This window comes from Tenrec ecaudatus, chromosome 2, assembly GCF_050624435.1.
Source record: "Tenrec ecaudatus isolate mTenEca1 chromosome 2, mTenEca1.hap1, whole genome shotgun sequence".
Taxonomy (NCBI): domain Eukaryota; kingdom Metazoa; phylum Chordata; class Mammalia; order Afrosoricida; family Tenrecidae; genus Tenrec; species Tenrec ecaudatus.
In genome coordinates this window covers 89,256,442-89,272,304 of record NC_134531.1, presented here as the reverse complement: position 1 = coordinate 89,272,304, position 15,863 = coordinate 89,256,442, and the positions used below count along the sequence as shown (strand labels likewise).

At 38.2% G+C, this 15,863-nt stretch overlaps 1 protein-coding gene across 1 annotated transcript in view; it reads right to left on the bottom strand.

Moving 5' to 3' along the window:
- ADGRV1 (adhesion G protein-coupled receptor V1) overlaps positions 1–15,863 on the bottom strand; it is a 724,059-nt gene that overhangs the window by 550,296 nt on the left and 157,900 nt on the right. Inside the window, exons 25-30 of the mRNA XM_075542665.1 lie at positions 13,021–13,201; positions 11,881–12,083; positions 8,076–8,205; positions 4,894–4,974; positions 3,235–3,374; positions 1,167–1,776 (exon numbers count right to left, since the gene is read on the bottom strand). Of these exons, the coding sequence (XP_075398780.1) occupies positions 1,167–1,776; positions 3,235–3,374; positions 4,894–4,974; positions 8,076–8,205; positions 11,881–12,083; positions 13,021–13,201 (1,345 nt within the window). The remainder of the gene's footprint in view (positions 1–1,166; positions 1,777–3,234; positions 3,375–4,893; positions 4,975–8,075; positions 8,206–11,880; positions 12,084–13,020; positions 13,202–15,863) is intronic.

Here is a 15,863-nt window from a genome sequence, read left to right as displayed (position 1 = left end):
ATGGACTTGATCTGAACAGGGCTGGCATGCTTTCTCAATACATAATTGTTCTTTGATATAAAGCTCTCTCTCTTTTTTAAAAATCATTTCATTGGGGGCTCATACAATTCCTAACAATCCATACATCCATCCATTGTGTCAAGCACATTTGTACATTTGTTGCCATCATTATTCTCCAAACATTTGCTTTGTACTTGAGCCCTTAATATCAGCTCCTCATTTTCCCTCCCTTCCTGCTCCCCCTCCCTCATGAACCCTTGATAATTTATAAATTATTATTTTGTCATATGTTATGCTGTCTGACGTCTCCCTTCACCCACTTTCCTGTTGTCCATCCCACAGGGAAAAGGTTATGTGTAGATACTTGTGATCGGTTCCCCTTTCTACCCCACATTCTCTCCACCCTCCAGGCATCGCCACTCTCACCACTGGTCCTGAAGGAGTCATCCATCATGGACTCCCTGTGTTTCCAGTTCCTATCTGTACCAATGTACATTCCCTGGTCTAGCCAGATTTGTAAAGTAGAATTGGGATCATGATAGTGGGGGGAAGGAGCATATAAGAACTAGAGGAAAGTTGTATGTTTCATCGCTCCTACCCTGCACCCTGACTGACTCGTCTCCTCCCCGCTACCCTTCAGTAAAGGAATGACCAGTTGTCTACAGATGGGCTTTGGGTCTCCACTCCACACTAACCCTCATTCACAATATGATTTTTTGTTCTTTGATATCTGATACCTGATCCCTTCGACACCTCGTGGTCACACCGGCTGGTGTGCTTCTTCCATTGGGCTTTCTTGCTTCTGAGCTAGATGGCCGATTGTTTATCTTCAAGCATAAAGCTCTCTCTTAACATATATCTGGATTTGTTTCTCTAGTCAACCGGGACTAACATGTTGTAGCCTGTATAGTTTGAATCCAAAAGTCTGATAGTTATGAATTAAATAGAAGTTCCTAAAATTTAGAACTGAATTGACTTTTAAAAAAGAGAAAGATTTCCAGATAGTGTTCTGTTTACTATTCCCTTACAAATAAACTTTCTGAAGATGACTCTTTTAAAATTAGAGCTTGATTCAGTATTTTTATGGAATTTTCATTGTCTAATTCTATGTCTACTGTCTTAGGATTCCTATTTTTAATAATAGTAACACATTAATGTATACTTACTTGGACGATCTTGTACTTTTTCTATTAAAGTAGAGTTCAGTAATTCAATAAACACAGATTCTGATCTTTCTGGTTCATCATCATCCACAATTGAAATAGTTATTGTGGCTTCACTCTGGTTAACTCTGAAATGGACAAATCCAGAAGCTGGTAGGTAGTCGCTTCCTCGAGTTGCTCTGGCTAAATTAGGTGGAAAATAAGGAGGTTTCTCCATGTCATTTATTGTTGCATACATAACTCTGACTTTTCCCATGAGGCCTCTCAACCTTATTATTGACAATGTGATGTTCTGGGTTGCTTCCTCAACTTCGATGGGTCTATTTTTCTCTGAGAAGATGAATACCCCATAGGGATCATCACTAGCCAAAACTGTCAATATCGCATCGACGTGAATGCCTAAAGAACCACTGGAGACATCAAGGAGAGACACAGAAAACGCCTCATCCAGTTCTGGAACTTCATCTGGCAATATTTCTACTGTGATGTTGGCACTTGTCTGGCCAATCTCAAAAGTGATGTTGCCAGAGGTGGAGGCGAGATCACCGTCAGGATCCGAGTCTATGCTCCAATGCAAGGTCACCTGAGACAGTGCGCCATGACTTCTCATCACCTAGGAAACATTAATAGGTATTAAAAGAGGAATTACCTAATTGATTTGAGGTTAAAGAGATATGGTCATTACATGTCAAAAAATTTTTTTATTTTATATAAACTTTTCAAAATTGAATAGTCATTAAAATTAAAATTTGAATGGACATTTTAGCTTTTAACTAAATTATAACTGTACCTTGTCTGCAACTGTAACATACTCAGCAATAAATCATACATAATTAATTTGACTACATATAGTATTTTACATTGAAGCATACTCGCGGAACTTCACGTTTACTTCAAATAAGGTTCAGACTGCACTGCAAGAAATAGATGAGTGACAATTTCCTAAAAAGTTGTCTGTAAAATATTTTTAAACACATAACATTTAATTTTAATTTTATCTCCAATACATTACAAATATCACAATTATATTAAAATGTGTTTAGACAAAGGGAAAACAAATACATCTAAGAAGGAAAAAATGCTTTTGTCAATAATATCGTAAGAATGAAGGCTTAAAGATTCTCCAAATAAGTCCCAAATGAACGTAATGTTATGCATTTACAATGTGAATTTAAATTCAAAATAAAATTAGAAAATAATTTCACAATTTTGTCCCATTCTCTTTTCTTTGCGTAGTTTTCCCTTTTAAAGTTGTTCCACTGATTCTTTAGTACATCACTGAAAATGTATCAAAAGAGCACTAAAGAGTTATATCTCAAGTGTTTTTTACTTGTTCACTGTAGGAAATCAAAAGAAAGCTGAGGGACACCTCTGAGTACATAATAATAATAGTCTGCTTAATTCCCACACACGCGCACGCGCATGCACGCACACATACACGGTTCTTATTTCTATTGCTGCTGACAAATGTTCTGACAAGAAGAGAATTAGCTTCTCCACCCACAGACTTGGCCATGTGGCTTGACAAAGGAAATGTTCAAGGACATCATGGAAATTAGTTTCAGAAAGAGGCTATAAGAGCCTCTAGGCAATCCTCCACATTCAGGCTTTCGCCCTTTGTGACAGTGGAAGAACATTTTCGATGGAGGCGTTGGTCCCTAAGTGACTGTAACGATCAAAGCCCTTCCCAACTTATGTTGCACAGCTGCCCTAAGTGAAAAAACCAAATTTTGTTGTATTTAAAGATTGAGATTTTGGAGAAATCTTGTTAACAGAGTCAATTCAAACTGCTAGACAAATCTATGTCCAACAGAATGGTGGTACCCTGCCATTAGAGTCCTTAAGGGGGCGTGACTTCTCTGAAGAAAAATCTATATGCAAAGCGAGATATAAAAACAAATAGCATATCACTATTTAATTGATATTTTTAAGTTTCTGTGTCATTAGACTGATTCTCCTCCCACACAGAAAACTACATACTAAATAAAGACAACACATTTTCATAGTGCAATAAAGCAGACTTTTAAAAGAACAGCACGTGTCCAGAAACGATGGAGGCAATTGTACTCACATTTAAAATAGCAGTGCTATGGCCATCTTCTGGCTCAGTCCCACTGACAAAGAGTGACTGTGGGCTAAAGTCAAACACACCGTGAGCATGGTCAGAAGCCGCGACTGTCACGAGAATGTGGGAAGCCACGCCTAGGCAAGCTGGAGGAATAAGTGCCAACAAATGGCGAGAAAACGTTAATTGGTGATTTACAAACCAACGGGAACAACGTACTTTTTTCCAAAAGAATCATTCCATTCATTGAGTCAGCTCTAATTTGTTTTATACAGAAAGACAGGCATCAATGGTTGTCACACACATTCATGCACTTATGACCTCTCTCCACTTTGGCACCAACGTTGTCTACAAGCGCTACATACGTACGAGGAGATGAATAAGGAAACCTCGCTGTTCTTTTTCTTCTCCATGAAAGAGAACATTCTTCCACACAGACTAAATGAGGACAGTCTCCCACGACCTTCGCTGGCCTCAGACAAACATGAGCCAAAAGGCCCCTCACCTTTATGAAACAGTCGTTTCTCTAAACATCTAGGCCTGCTTCGTTGTTAAATTACGGCATAAATCTGCCTCTCCGTCTTAGACACTACATTCTTGTATCTAAATCAATGTCAAGATCTAAAGACATAGTTATTTTTTCCCAAGAAGTATATCCAAGTTTCAGTTGTAGTTATAGCTGCATAAAGAGTACACGATTCCAAGCATTACCGAGAAATCAAACACGGAGGCCACAGGAGGCACAGACGGAAGTCAGGAGCGAGCAGAGGGAGCAAACATGAGTCGGGACCCTAAAACCGAAAACCTGACTCTGTGAAGAAGAAACATTTTAGGTTCCTTGGCGGTCTACCTCAGTAAACATATATTCTAACTATGTTATCTTTATCTAGAAAAAACGTTGATAAGGTTAAAGAATGAATCATGTTTATAGATGCATACACTTCAAACCTCTTCTTTTTTGATAACCACACTCATTAATTGGAACACTGATTTTCTATTTATTTTTTCAATTTTCCCCATTTGGTTTAATTAAATACTACATGTAAAAAAGTCAAGTAACTACCGTAGGTATGAATAGCATGTAACAATTCATTTATTTTTTTAATTAGGAGATAGGCTTGATTATTTATAATGAAACTATAAAGAGATTACTTTTCTATTTTTAGAGTAATCAGACCTATGTAAAATGTTTTTACGTACTTGTTTTTATAAGTCATATTCAAGAAACACATCCACAATCCTTGGTCGAAATAAAACATAAATGATATTTCAAAATCAAATTATACCTATTTTATAAAATTAAATTGATCTTCTTTCAAAATGTGACTGTGAATATATATATATATATATATATATATATATATATATATATATATATATATATATATATATATTGCTATAATGATTAGAATCAGAAAAACTGCTGTAAGGTTGTAAGGGCCAGGCAGAGATTGAACTCTAACTTCACCCTTGTTTAGGTGACCACAGTATAAGAGGGAACCAACAGCCCAGCACAAAGTGACAGTCACATTTCATTGTATGCTGTATGTAAAGAACCTACAGATAGTATGTGTCCATTGATGGCTATTATTAGTATTTCTAAAATGATACCTTGAAATGAAAACTTATGATCAGATCATAAAGGGCCTTGGCAGAGCTGCTTACCGCGTTTGTGAATAGTTGGGAGGAAGAATTCCATGTCCCCATCACCACTACCACTGCCATCAACCCTAAACAGTTCAGCCACTTCACAAGGAGACACACAGAGACACAACCCACACAATACACATGGACACAATGAGAAAATTGACAGTTCTTAAAAATATAATAAGCAAGGAGGGAAATGCAGTAATATTCAGCCAATAAGCCATCCTGCCTTAGCAAATTTGATTATTTCAAATGGTAAAAGTATAGCATTAAGCATGTTAAAAATTTACCAAAATTTCAGGAAATAAGCCATGAAAAAATTTTAATATGGATTTCCGATTTCTGTCTATTTAATTGTATTTTTAAACTTTCACTTATTTACCACAATGTACATAGTTTTAAATATTACATCATTATTTAAATATGTATTTACTATAAATATGTGCCATAATCAATATTAAAATTTAAATATAATCTGTGTTTTTAGGCCCACATACCTATAAAAGTTGCCTTACTCCCACAAACCAACAATTGCCTTACTTACACTCAAGAAAATATATCCAATATTTCCCTCCAGCCACACATTCAAATCTATGCCACATGTGTCAGTCACAACCTCAATACCCTTTCACCACTAGCCTTGTGAAAGAGGCCTAGATCTGAAGTTCAAAATCCTTTGCTTCTGCCCTGGTCATGAGACGTATCAACGAAAAGCCCTTCAGCAACTCACTGCACTTCTTGGCACCTCGGTTTTCTCACCTACAAAGGAGGCCATCTTTTATAGTGTTGCACAGAGCACATCAAATAGTGGAAAATAAATAACACCGAAAATAAAAAAGCACTGTGGCAAAAGATAAGGAATCTAATAAAAAGAAAGTTATACTTTTCAAATAGCTTAGCCACTGCACCACCAGGGCTCTTTAGATACCTGTCATGCCCCAACTGTTACTTTATCAAATACTGAGAGCTGTGAAAATAGTAGTGGAAAAGAAGGGGGTAACAGTACTTTGACTGACACTGTGTCATATGGCTGCTCTGTCTGTCCCTCAGTAGGATTGAAAGCACAAGATAAGGGAATTTATTGCTGCCCTGGACCTAAAATCACTTCACAGACTTAAAAGGCAAAAGGGAATTACAGGAGTTATCTAGTGGTATTATTTGCTCCCACATTATCTAAAATATGAAAGGGCTCAAAGTCATGAGAAAGTGCTTCAAAGTTCAACCTCGGTGTGCTCTGGCTCCCCTAACAGTGTGGGAGAAGTCATCCGTCCTGGACCTGCAGCATCACTTAGCACCCACTGCTCTTTCATTTATTATCCAGTGCCCACCTGGAATGCTCCAGGAATAGAGGCCAGTATCCGATTCCTCCACCTCCAACTCCAACTAATTAGAAAATTAGATTCCCCACCATTATTGTTTACTAATAAATTATTTAGTTTGCATATGAGCAGCTATGTGTAAGTAAAATATGACAATGCCTAGCCTTGATATTGGAAGAAAATATTTTATATAAAATCACCAAGACTACTATCATCATGAATACAATTTCTGAGGATAAACTGATGCTTCTTTGTTAATTCATTCTACGTAATAATCACTAACATACGTTGCTAGCATTGCGTCATAAATGATACAAAGAACAACTTTCAAACACGGTACAGGGACCTTTCTATTAATGAAATTCATATCATAAAGATAATAATTTCGAACTGGGAGCACGTGTCTCTGGAAGATGAGCAAAGCTGGTATTTTTACATGACACCTGCTGAGTAAGCCATCTAGCATGTGTCCACCGTTCCATGCATTCTGCCAAGTTGTGACAGTTTGATCTCTACTCCCTCAACTTGCTAGATCTCCTTGCTAGGTTTAACCTATGCTTTAGAAACATGGAACCGGATTTTTGGGAAATGCTGCAAACAAAAACAACAAAAGTTGCTGTTGAATCGACGATTTTACTGAAAGAGACCCTGCAGAGCAGAGGAGAAATGCTCCATAGGATGGCTGTCTAAGGCTGCAAACCTACCAAAACAGATTTCCACATCTTTCCACCATGGAGGCAGCTGATGGATTCACACCACAGCTTCTCAGCTACGTGCTTACGCCTTGCCCCACGAGGGCTCCTGAATGTTGCGTAGATACCCTAAGTCCCACTTATTCGAAAATAAAAACCTTTTAATACTCCTGTCCTTCATATAAGATAACTTATTTAATACCATGAAGTCTTATTCACCTTTATATTCACCAAACGGCATTCCATAATAAAGGCACTAGGTCTTATAAGAGAAGGGAATGTTCTAATGCATATCATTCCAACCCTCAATTTCATAAACATTAAATCGAAAGTTTACAGATATGTGGTGTATGTGTATGCATTGTATAACCTACCCAGTAGCATCCTATTATTGAACACATATACTCCTACATGGAAACAAAAATAATCAGTCTAAAGAGGGTTAAATAAAGATCATAAATATCCTCATATCAATTCAGATGAGTTTTTTTCCTAAAAACTGAGTTTTAGACTAAAAAAACCTTTAGTATTCATCTTCTTGAATATTAGAACTGAGGAAAAAGAAATAGGTTTGGAACTTCTTCTGAACTTATTTCATTGAAAATCAAGTTGTAAAAGATAATTTAACAGGCCCAAATTTTAACCTATCCTATACCTGGTGATACTTCTAAAGTCAAAAGCAGGGGAGGGAAAAGAAGACAGGAGACAGGTATAGCATGGACACCTATTACTGACACTACAATTTGGTGACTCCTTGCAGTTCTATTTGTCCTAAAAGCACAACTATTTTAAGAAAAGGGTAATAGGTAGTAAGCAGAACAAAACCACATGAAAAATGATGACCACAGAATAAACACATAGAGATATTAATTCATAATTGATGAAAGCTAACAGAAAAAGTATGTGTATAAAAGCATAAGTTAAATATATATATTTTTAAAACCAGTATCAAAAATTATGTAGAGAGACAATTTTTTAATCAATGAATTGGACTAAGAATCAGAAAGTTTCCAACATAACCCTTAAACAATTATCAGTCCTCAAGCTGCCCTCTCTAAAAATTAGACCTTCATTCATTTTAAAAAGGGATTCAAGTTCATTCAAAGGCACATATTTCCTTAATGAAATCTACTGTCATCTTAGTCAGTGGAAATGCAAATATTTGAAAATGTTGAATCACTAAACTTACCTCCTCCCTCAGAATTTAACAATTCAACTTTAAAAGATTTTTCCAATTCAGGGATAGAATTATCAGTGATGTTAACAAAAATGTATTTATATCTTTCTCCTGGTTGAAATTCTAAGGTACCAGCAACGCTCTGAAAAAGAAATACAACATTATTCCATTGTTATAGTTATTTTGTATATGAACTTACAATGTGTGAACAGTTGTTATGTTTCAATTTGTTACATATCAGAGAAGCCTAAGTAAAAAATAAAATAGATAATATGCAATGTCATGAAATAAATTTAATATAAATACTAAATTAATATTTTTCAATTAAATAAACCAGAAGGATATTTTTACCTACTCATCTAAAAAGTAGTCAAGAAAAATGATAATCTTAATATATGATATTCTTAAATTCCTAAAGAATTAGTTTCAGAGAAACAAAAGGAATTCTCCTTATTACATATGAGGGAGCTTCAAAAACAAATGTGAAAAAAAGGAATTTAAAGATATTTTTCCACAAACACTTGGAAGCCAACTCCTATTTTTGTTGTTGCTGCTGTTGCTGCTGTTGCTGCTGTTGTTAAGTGCCCAAAGTCAGTTCAAACTCATAGTGACTCACACAACGGAACCAAACACTGTCTGGTCCTGAACAGGCTTCACAGTTGTTAAGTCTGGGTTCACTGTGTCATTCCGTCTCCTTCGTGGTCTCCCTTTTTATCATTGCCCTTGCTTTGCCATGCGTGAAGTCCTTTTCCGGGGCCTGATCTCTCCTGATAACAAGTCCAAAGTACATCATGACACCCTTGCTTCTAAGAACCATTCTGCCTGTATTTCTCCCAATGCAGATTTGTTGATACTTTGGGTAATTCAAAGTACTTTCAAAATTCTTCACCAGCACTATAATTCAAATGTATCAAAGTCCAACTTTCACATACATAGGAGGCAACTGCAAATGGCGTGACTTGTGCGTCTGATTTACCCAATGCGATGTCTAGCTTGATCTCCTGACTGCTGCTTCCATATGCTTCCATTGATACTGGATCCACTCAAGATGAAATCCTTGACAACTTCAGTCTTTATTCCATGTATCATGATGTTACCTATTGGTCCAGTTGGGAGGATTTTGATTTTCTTTACATTGAGTTGTCATCCATACTGAAGGCTGAAATTTTTATCTTTATCAGCAAGTGCTTCAAGTCCACCTCCCAGTCAGTTATGTCATCTGCATAAGGCACCCTTCCAGACTGATATAGTCCAGGTTCTCTAATTATTTGCTCAACCTACAGATTGAATCAGTGTGGTAAGAGGATGCAACTCTCATGCACATGTTTCCTGACTTTAAACCATGCAGTATCCACCTGTTTTGTCAGAACTGCTGTCTCCAGACCCCGTTACAGGTTTCACATCAGCCCACACGCAAAAAGAAAGGTCTGGAATTCTCGTTATTTGAAAAGCTATGCATAGTTTCTTATAATCTCCATAGTTGAATTTCTTGGTATAGTCAATAAAACACAAGTAAGCATATTTCTGATATTCTATGCTTTCAGCCAAGATTCACCTGATATCAGCTTTCCCTTGTTTCATGTTCTAGTCTGAATCTTCTTGAATTTCTGGTAGCGCCCGTTGATGTACTGTTGCAATTTTTTTAATGATCTTCAGTACAATTTTACTTGCATGTGATATTAATGCTATGGTTCTAAAATTCTGGCCCTCTGCTTGGTCATGTTTTTGGAATTGGTACAAATATGAACCGCTTCATGCAGAGCCTCATTTGTTTACTGAAACATTTTCCATTGGCATTCCATAAAGTTCCGGAGCCTTGTTTTTTGGCTAATATACTCAGTGAAGCTTGAACTTCTTCCTTCAGCACCATTGGTTCTTGCTCATAAGCAAACGGTGGAGTTGCACCTGAAATCGTGGACTGTTAACCACTTTTTTGGGTACAGTGACTGTGTAACATTTCCCATCTTCTTGTGAAGCTTCCTGCATCATTCAATATTTTGCTCATAGAATCTTTCAGTATTGCAATTCAAGGCTTGATTTTTTTCTTTATATCTTTCAATTTTTTTATATACTGAGTGCATCTTCATTTTGGGGTTTCTAACTCTAGTTTTTTGTGCATTACAATATTTTACTTTGTGGTCTTTTAAAAACCATTTTATTGGGGGCTCATACAACACTTACGACAATCCATACATACATGCATTGTGTCAAGCACATTTGTACATTTGTTGCTATCATCATCCTCAAAACATTTTCTATCTACTTGAACCTTAGTATTAGCTCATTTTTTCCTCCCCGTCTCTGCCTCCTCTCCCTCATGAACTCTTGATGATATATATATATATATGATTATTTTTACTTTGTCTTCTTAAGGTGCTCTCTGAGCTTTCTTGTTCAGTTCTTTGACTTCATCATTTCTTCTATTTGCTCTAGCTACTCTATGATTAAGAGCAAATTTCAGAGTCTCTTATGACATCCACTTTGATCTTTTTTTTCTCTCCTGTGTTTTTAATGACCTGTTGCTTTCTTCATGTATGATGTTCTTGATGTCATTCCACAGCTCATCAAGTGTTCTGTCAATAGTGTTCAATGTGTCAAATCTGTTCATAAGATGTTCTTGAAATTTAAATGGAATATACTCAAAGTCATATTTTGGCTCTTCAAGACTTGTTTTCATTTTTTTCCATTTCTGCACCATTACCTTAATTGTTGGTGCACACATGTGAACGAAAGTTAAATTAGCTGGATGTCCTAGTATGCTGACAGATATTAGCCTAGCACGGAGAGTACTGTACTCCAAAAGGACATCTTGAAATGTCCTTTTGGGCAATGAACGCATCACCATTCCCCTTGAATGTGCCATTCCTAGCTTGATAAACTACATGATTTTCTCATTCAAAATAACCCACTACCTATCGATTTCAGCTCATCAATGCCTAGATTATCAGTGTTTATGCATTGCTTTGCATTTTTATATCTTCCAGCTTTTCCAGATTCATATTTTACATATCCTAAGTCCTAATTATTAATCGATGTTTGCAGTTCTTTCTTCTCATTTTGAGTCATGCCTCATCAGCAAATGAAGATCCAAAGAGTTGTCTTCCCTCTGACTTTATTTCCTGCGCATCACTGTGGCCGACTCTCCTCTGAGGAGGCAGCTCTCCCGCAGCTGTGCCTGAGTGCCTTCCACCCTGAGGGGCTCTTCTGGTTCTACACATGACGGTGTTCTGCTCTGTAACGTGCTCCAAACCACTTGAGGCGAATAATGTCAAAAGAAATAGAAATCCATTCTCTTTGAAAATTTAGTTTTGTTGGATGGCTGAATGTAAATGCACTGCCATCTAGTCCATTCCAACTCATCAAGAGCCTACAGGAGAAAGTGGAGTTGCCCCTTTGTGTTTCTGAGGCTGTAAATCATGACTAGAGCAGAAAGCCTCTCTGTCTCTGAGCGACTGATCTTTGAATTGCCGACCTTGCTGTTGCAGACTAACCCACTACATCACCAGGGCTACGTAGATGTAAGCAGGACTTAAAATGTGGGAAATATATAATCTTGGATAAATTAAACCAAAACTGGTAACATTAAAACAAGCAATGTTCGCTACATGTCTAAAAGAAATCACTAAGGTAATTATCGACAGCGTGTCAGTCTTTGGTGCATGAAAATAGCTTAATTTCACTCAAGTGAAAATGCTGGAAAGCCAACAGTGCTTGTGTCCTTTGCTGAATGTGTTCTACAGTGTGCGAGCCCCTGCCAATTCTCCAAGAGAATTGCTTTTAAGAAACAAACAAGGCTTAAAAAGATTAAAGGAGCTACCTGGTAGTCCTCTGGACTGAATGCTGTCAACGGAACCGTTCTATATTCCACCAATACCCTCCCCAAGAGTCCTTGTGCACGGACAACCAGTAAGCGGATCGCTCCCTCTTCCTCCTGTACAGTGATGTGTGGAACGGTGCTTGCGGGCAGGGTCATTGCGTCCTCTGGCTGGGGAGGCAGCCCTGTGGAGAACTGCAGCAAGCCTGGTGGACACAAAGAGAAGCAGCCTCATCGTCCTTTCCCCACTTAGCTGAGAGAGAACTTCCTATCCCTTTGAAACCGTATTACACAATTATTTCTAACCACACTCTAATTTTTGGAGGGCATTCACTTAGAAAAAAATGTTAACAAAGTTTATCAGCATTCTTTTGGCACAGTCTTTAGAAAGTTAAAATTTTTAAGAAATTGTTGTTGCCCTTGTCCTTTGTCCTCGTCTTTAGCAAAAAAAGAGAAGGTTTGGGGTAGTTTTATTTTTCTTAAACGTCAATAGCAATGTGGCTCTAAAATACATATTTTCAAACCTCTTCACCTAAGTGACTTTCTAACATTCTTTTTCACACTCACAGTCGAACTGAATTAATGGCATCCGGAAGTATTCGCACTTTTTAAATAACTTAGCTTTGAAAACAAGAGTTGAAGAACCTCCCGAGTTTCTTACCTATCCCTTTTAACGGGTGCTTTTCTTGCTTTATTCCCATTTACATTTGTTTCAATAAAGAAACATTCTGCGATGGTTTACAAATTAACAAATTATCCCTTTTCAAAAAATGATGCTACTGTAAATATGCAATAAGAAGTACACTTTCTGAAGCATGATGAAATATAAATTACAAAGCACTCTTTAGAGGCTTTCAGATCATAGTGTGGCATTTTTTTAATTTTAAAATGTGATAGCCAGATGAAGTCACTGTGATCATTTTACATAACTGTCCATTAACTATCCAAATCAGCACACTATTGAAGTTTAGGAAAGATCTTTACATTTGCTTTAGTGAACAATATTGCTCACGATGGTAGCATAGGTTTTTCAGGGTCTGAGGAATTCTACTTCAGTCATTCAGAAGTCTCCTAAGTGGGTGCCCCCACACCTGAGTCCCCCTTAGTGAAGATAAAACTGCATCTGCAAAAGGGCTGGGTTACCGTGTGGATGGTCACTGGCTTTGATGGTGATGTCTGTCGTTTCCTTCTCAGGATCGATGCTTGCACCACTGGTGGGAGTGGAGCCTAGTTTCCCGTCTCCAGAAACGGCAGACACCAAGGTCACACGGAAATACTCATTGAGCTCAGGAATATCATCATCAAGAACGTGTATATTCAGTACCTGCAAATGTAAAAATACAGTGGCATTAAGGAATTGAAGCAGGTAGAAAGTATATCCCAGAAGAAAGTAACCACTTAATTATACTTGACTAACATTCTTTTTTCCTTTTTTTCCAACAGTTTTATTGGCACATAATTTACACATTATATAATCTAATAGTTCAATCTTTCAATCATATCAAGAAGAATTGTACAATCACCCCCACTTCAATTTTAGAGCATCCTCCCCACCTGGATGGTTAAATTGCCTTTAATATGAATTATGCAATCATAATCTGTTCTAGTGCTCCCTCCCCCCTCCTGTCTTCATTATTTACTCCCATAATTCCCTTCCCCTCCCTATCACCCACTCCCCACCCTTACATTCCCTAGATCCCTATTATTAGTTATTATCATTATGAATGCATCCTCCCATGTTTCACATCTGGGAGACCCAACAATAACAATAACAAACAAAACCACACTAGGAAAAGACCCCCAACAACATTCGAAAAGCCAGGGAAGAAACTTCTGTCATGGATCCAGTAAGAGATACTAGCATCCAGTACAGATGCAGGTTGTGTCTACAGGAGTTCGATCCAGGGCAATCAGGATTACGATGGTCTGTGCCTGATAGAGTGGATGTGCCAGTGGATCTGACGAGATTCTCTGCAGATGGACTTTGGGTTCCCACCACCCCCCACAGCCCTCCACAACTCGGGGTTCCTAATTTTGCTCTGCTGCTTTTCTCCTCACCATATTCTGATTTTGTAACTGTCATCTTTAGATCACACAAGCTGGTGTGCTTCCTCAGTTGATTTAATTGACTCCTCGCTTAGAAGGCTGCCTGTTTCAATACAAACCTTTAAGACCCCAGACACTATTCCAATTGATAGCCAGGCACCATCTGCTTTCTTCACCACACTTGATCTTCAGTGGTCATTTCAGGAATGTGAATATAGAGCAGGACCATGATGTAAGAACTGAGTGTTCTTAAGTTGGGTCTGGGATTTGGTGCAGGCCCAAAGCTCATTCCTGGATCTATGCCTTGGTGGTATTTTTTTTTTAATTTGCTGTAACTTGGGAGCCAATACATATGGCAAATCATTCCATAATTCACTAATGTCAAACCTAATTGAGCAACGCCTTCCATACTCATACATGTCTTCCGAAACATACTTTTCCTTCCTGGACTTCTTGTCACCGTCTCCCTCTTGTCTCCCCACACCTCTTAATCCCCCCTCCCCCAAACCCTTGTTATATTTTCTTTTCCTATAGGTGCAACATCCCTGGGTTTCATTTACTGAATAATAAAGAAATAAATAGCACAGCTTAAAGAGGGTGAGCCCCAATGGCAACCCACCTCGGAGGTACACCCTAATACTAACGAACAGAAGCAGAATATAACCGAATGGCTGTCACAGGATTCCCATAGTAACATGTATCTTAACACAGCATACAGGGCACTGATGTACCAACACTCTGTTCACCAACCAACAGGACACCGCTCTTGGGACAGCTGTCTTCTTCCAACGCAGACACTGTGTGTTTTCAGGCTTAAGTCCTCTGGTTACAAGTGTGTCTGGGGTAGAGTCTGGTTCACCAAGTGGAGTTCCCTTTGGGTCTCACCAATGCAGCCTCTTGAACACAAAATGCACCCTCAAGATCCAGGACTCAGTGTCCCGGTGTTCTGCGGCACCCACTCTGGGTTCCCAGGCCACCTCCAGAGGAAGGCAAACTCTGCCCTCCCACTGCATGCCGCTAAAGACCCTCCCTACCTAATGACCCCAAGAGCATTTCTACATGAACTTATACACTGAAACTTTCCACAAGGGTAGAAAAACTCCATTTTCAGCTTTTCATTCCATTTTTTCAACGAGCTTTTTGAAGTCTCTTGTGTATTGTGTACACGTGCACCCATTTCAAGTGTGCTTTCCTGCATGCCTCGGAATACATAGCCATGCATCAGACGCACTTGCAGCTAGGCGTCTAGGTAGGATTTAAGTAAACTCTCTTAAGTGTGTTCAGATTTAAGTGTACACACTCCAGGATATCTGGAATTCAAGAGCACCCTCTTGCTATCAGCCAACATTAACAAGCATCTCATACTGCATCCATTGGCCATGAAAGCGCTGAAAGGCTAGCAGATCCAACAGGCATGGTGAGGCTCCTGGTGATGTGTTTTTCTAGGAAATTTCTGGCCGAATTTCCTAGTCCATGGATGGCAACTAAGGAGCTGAATTCCTGAAGGTCACTGCAGTGGGAACTCACGGATTCTCTAGTTTTCTGACAAAAGCAGAAGTAGTAGGACCGTGGCAGGTCAGTTAAGAAGTGTAGTCCTAAGAGTAATTTAGGAAGGCTCAGCCTAGGGCCAGCCATTCTACTTATTTCATAGGTATCCAATTTTCTAGATTAAGTACCGTATTTTTTTTCTGAGATGAGCTGAAGGTATTTCCTTTAAATAAAACTCAATAAATATTAGAAAAATAAATCAATGAACTAATGATTAAAATGAGATACTTATTTTAAATTAAATTAAAATCACCATTTGAGTTCATAGACCCAAATAATGTATGTAAGTCAATAAACCCAAATCCCCAAAGGCCATGACCTTCCTTGTTAGCAAAATCAGCCCTTTCTGTCACATCTGGTGAGGGCTTGTTGAACAGCAGCAACAACACGTC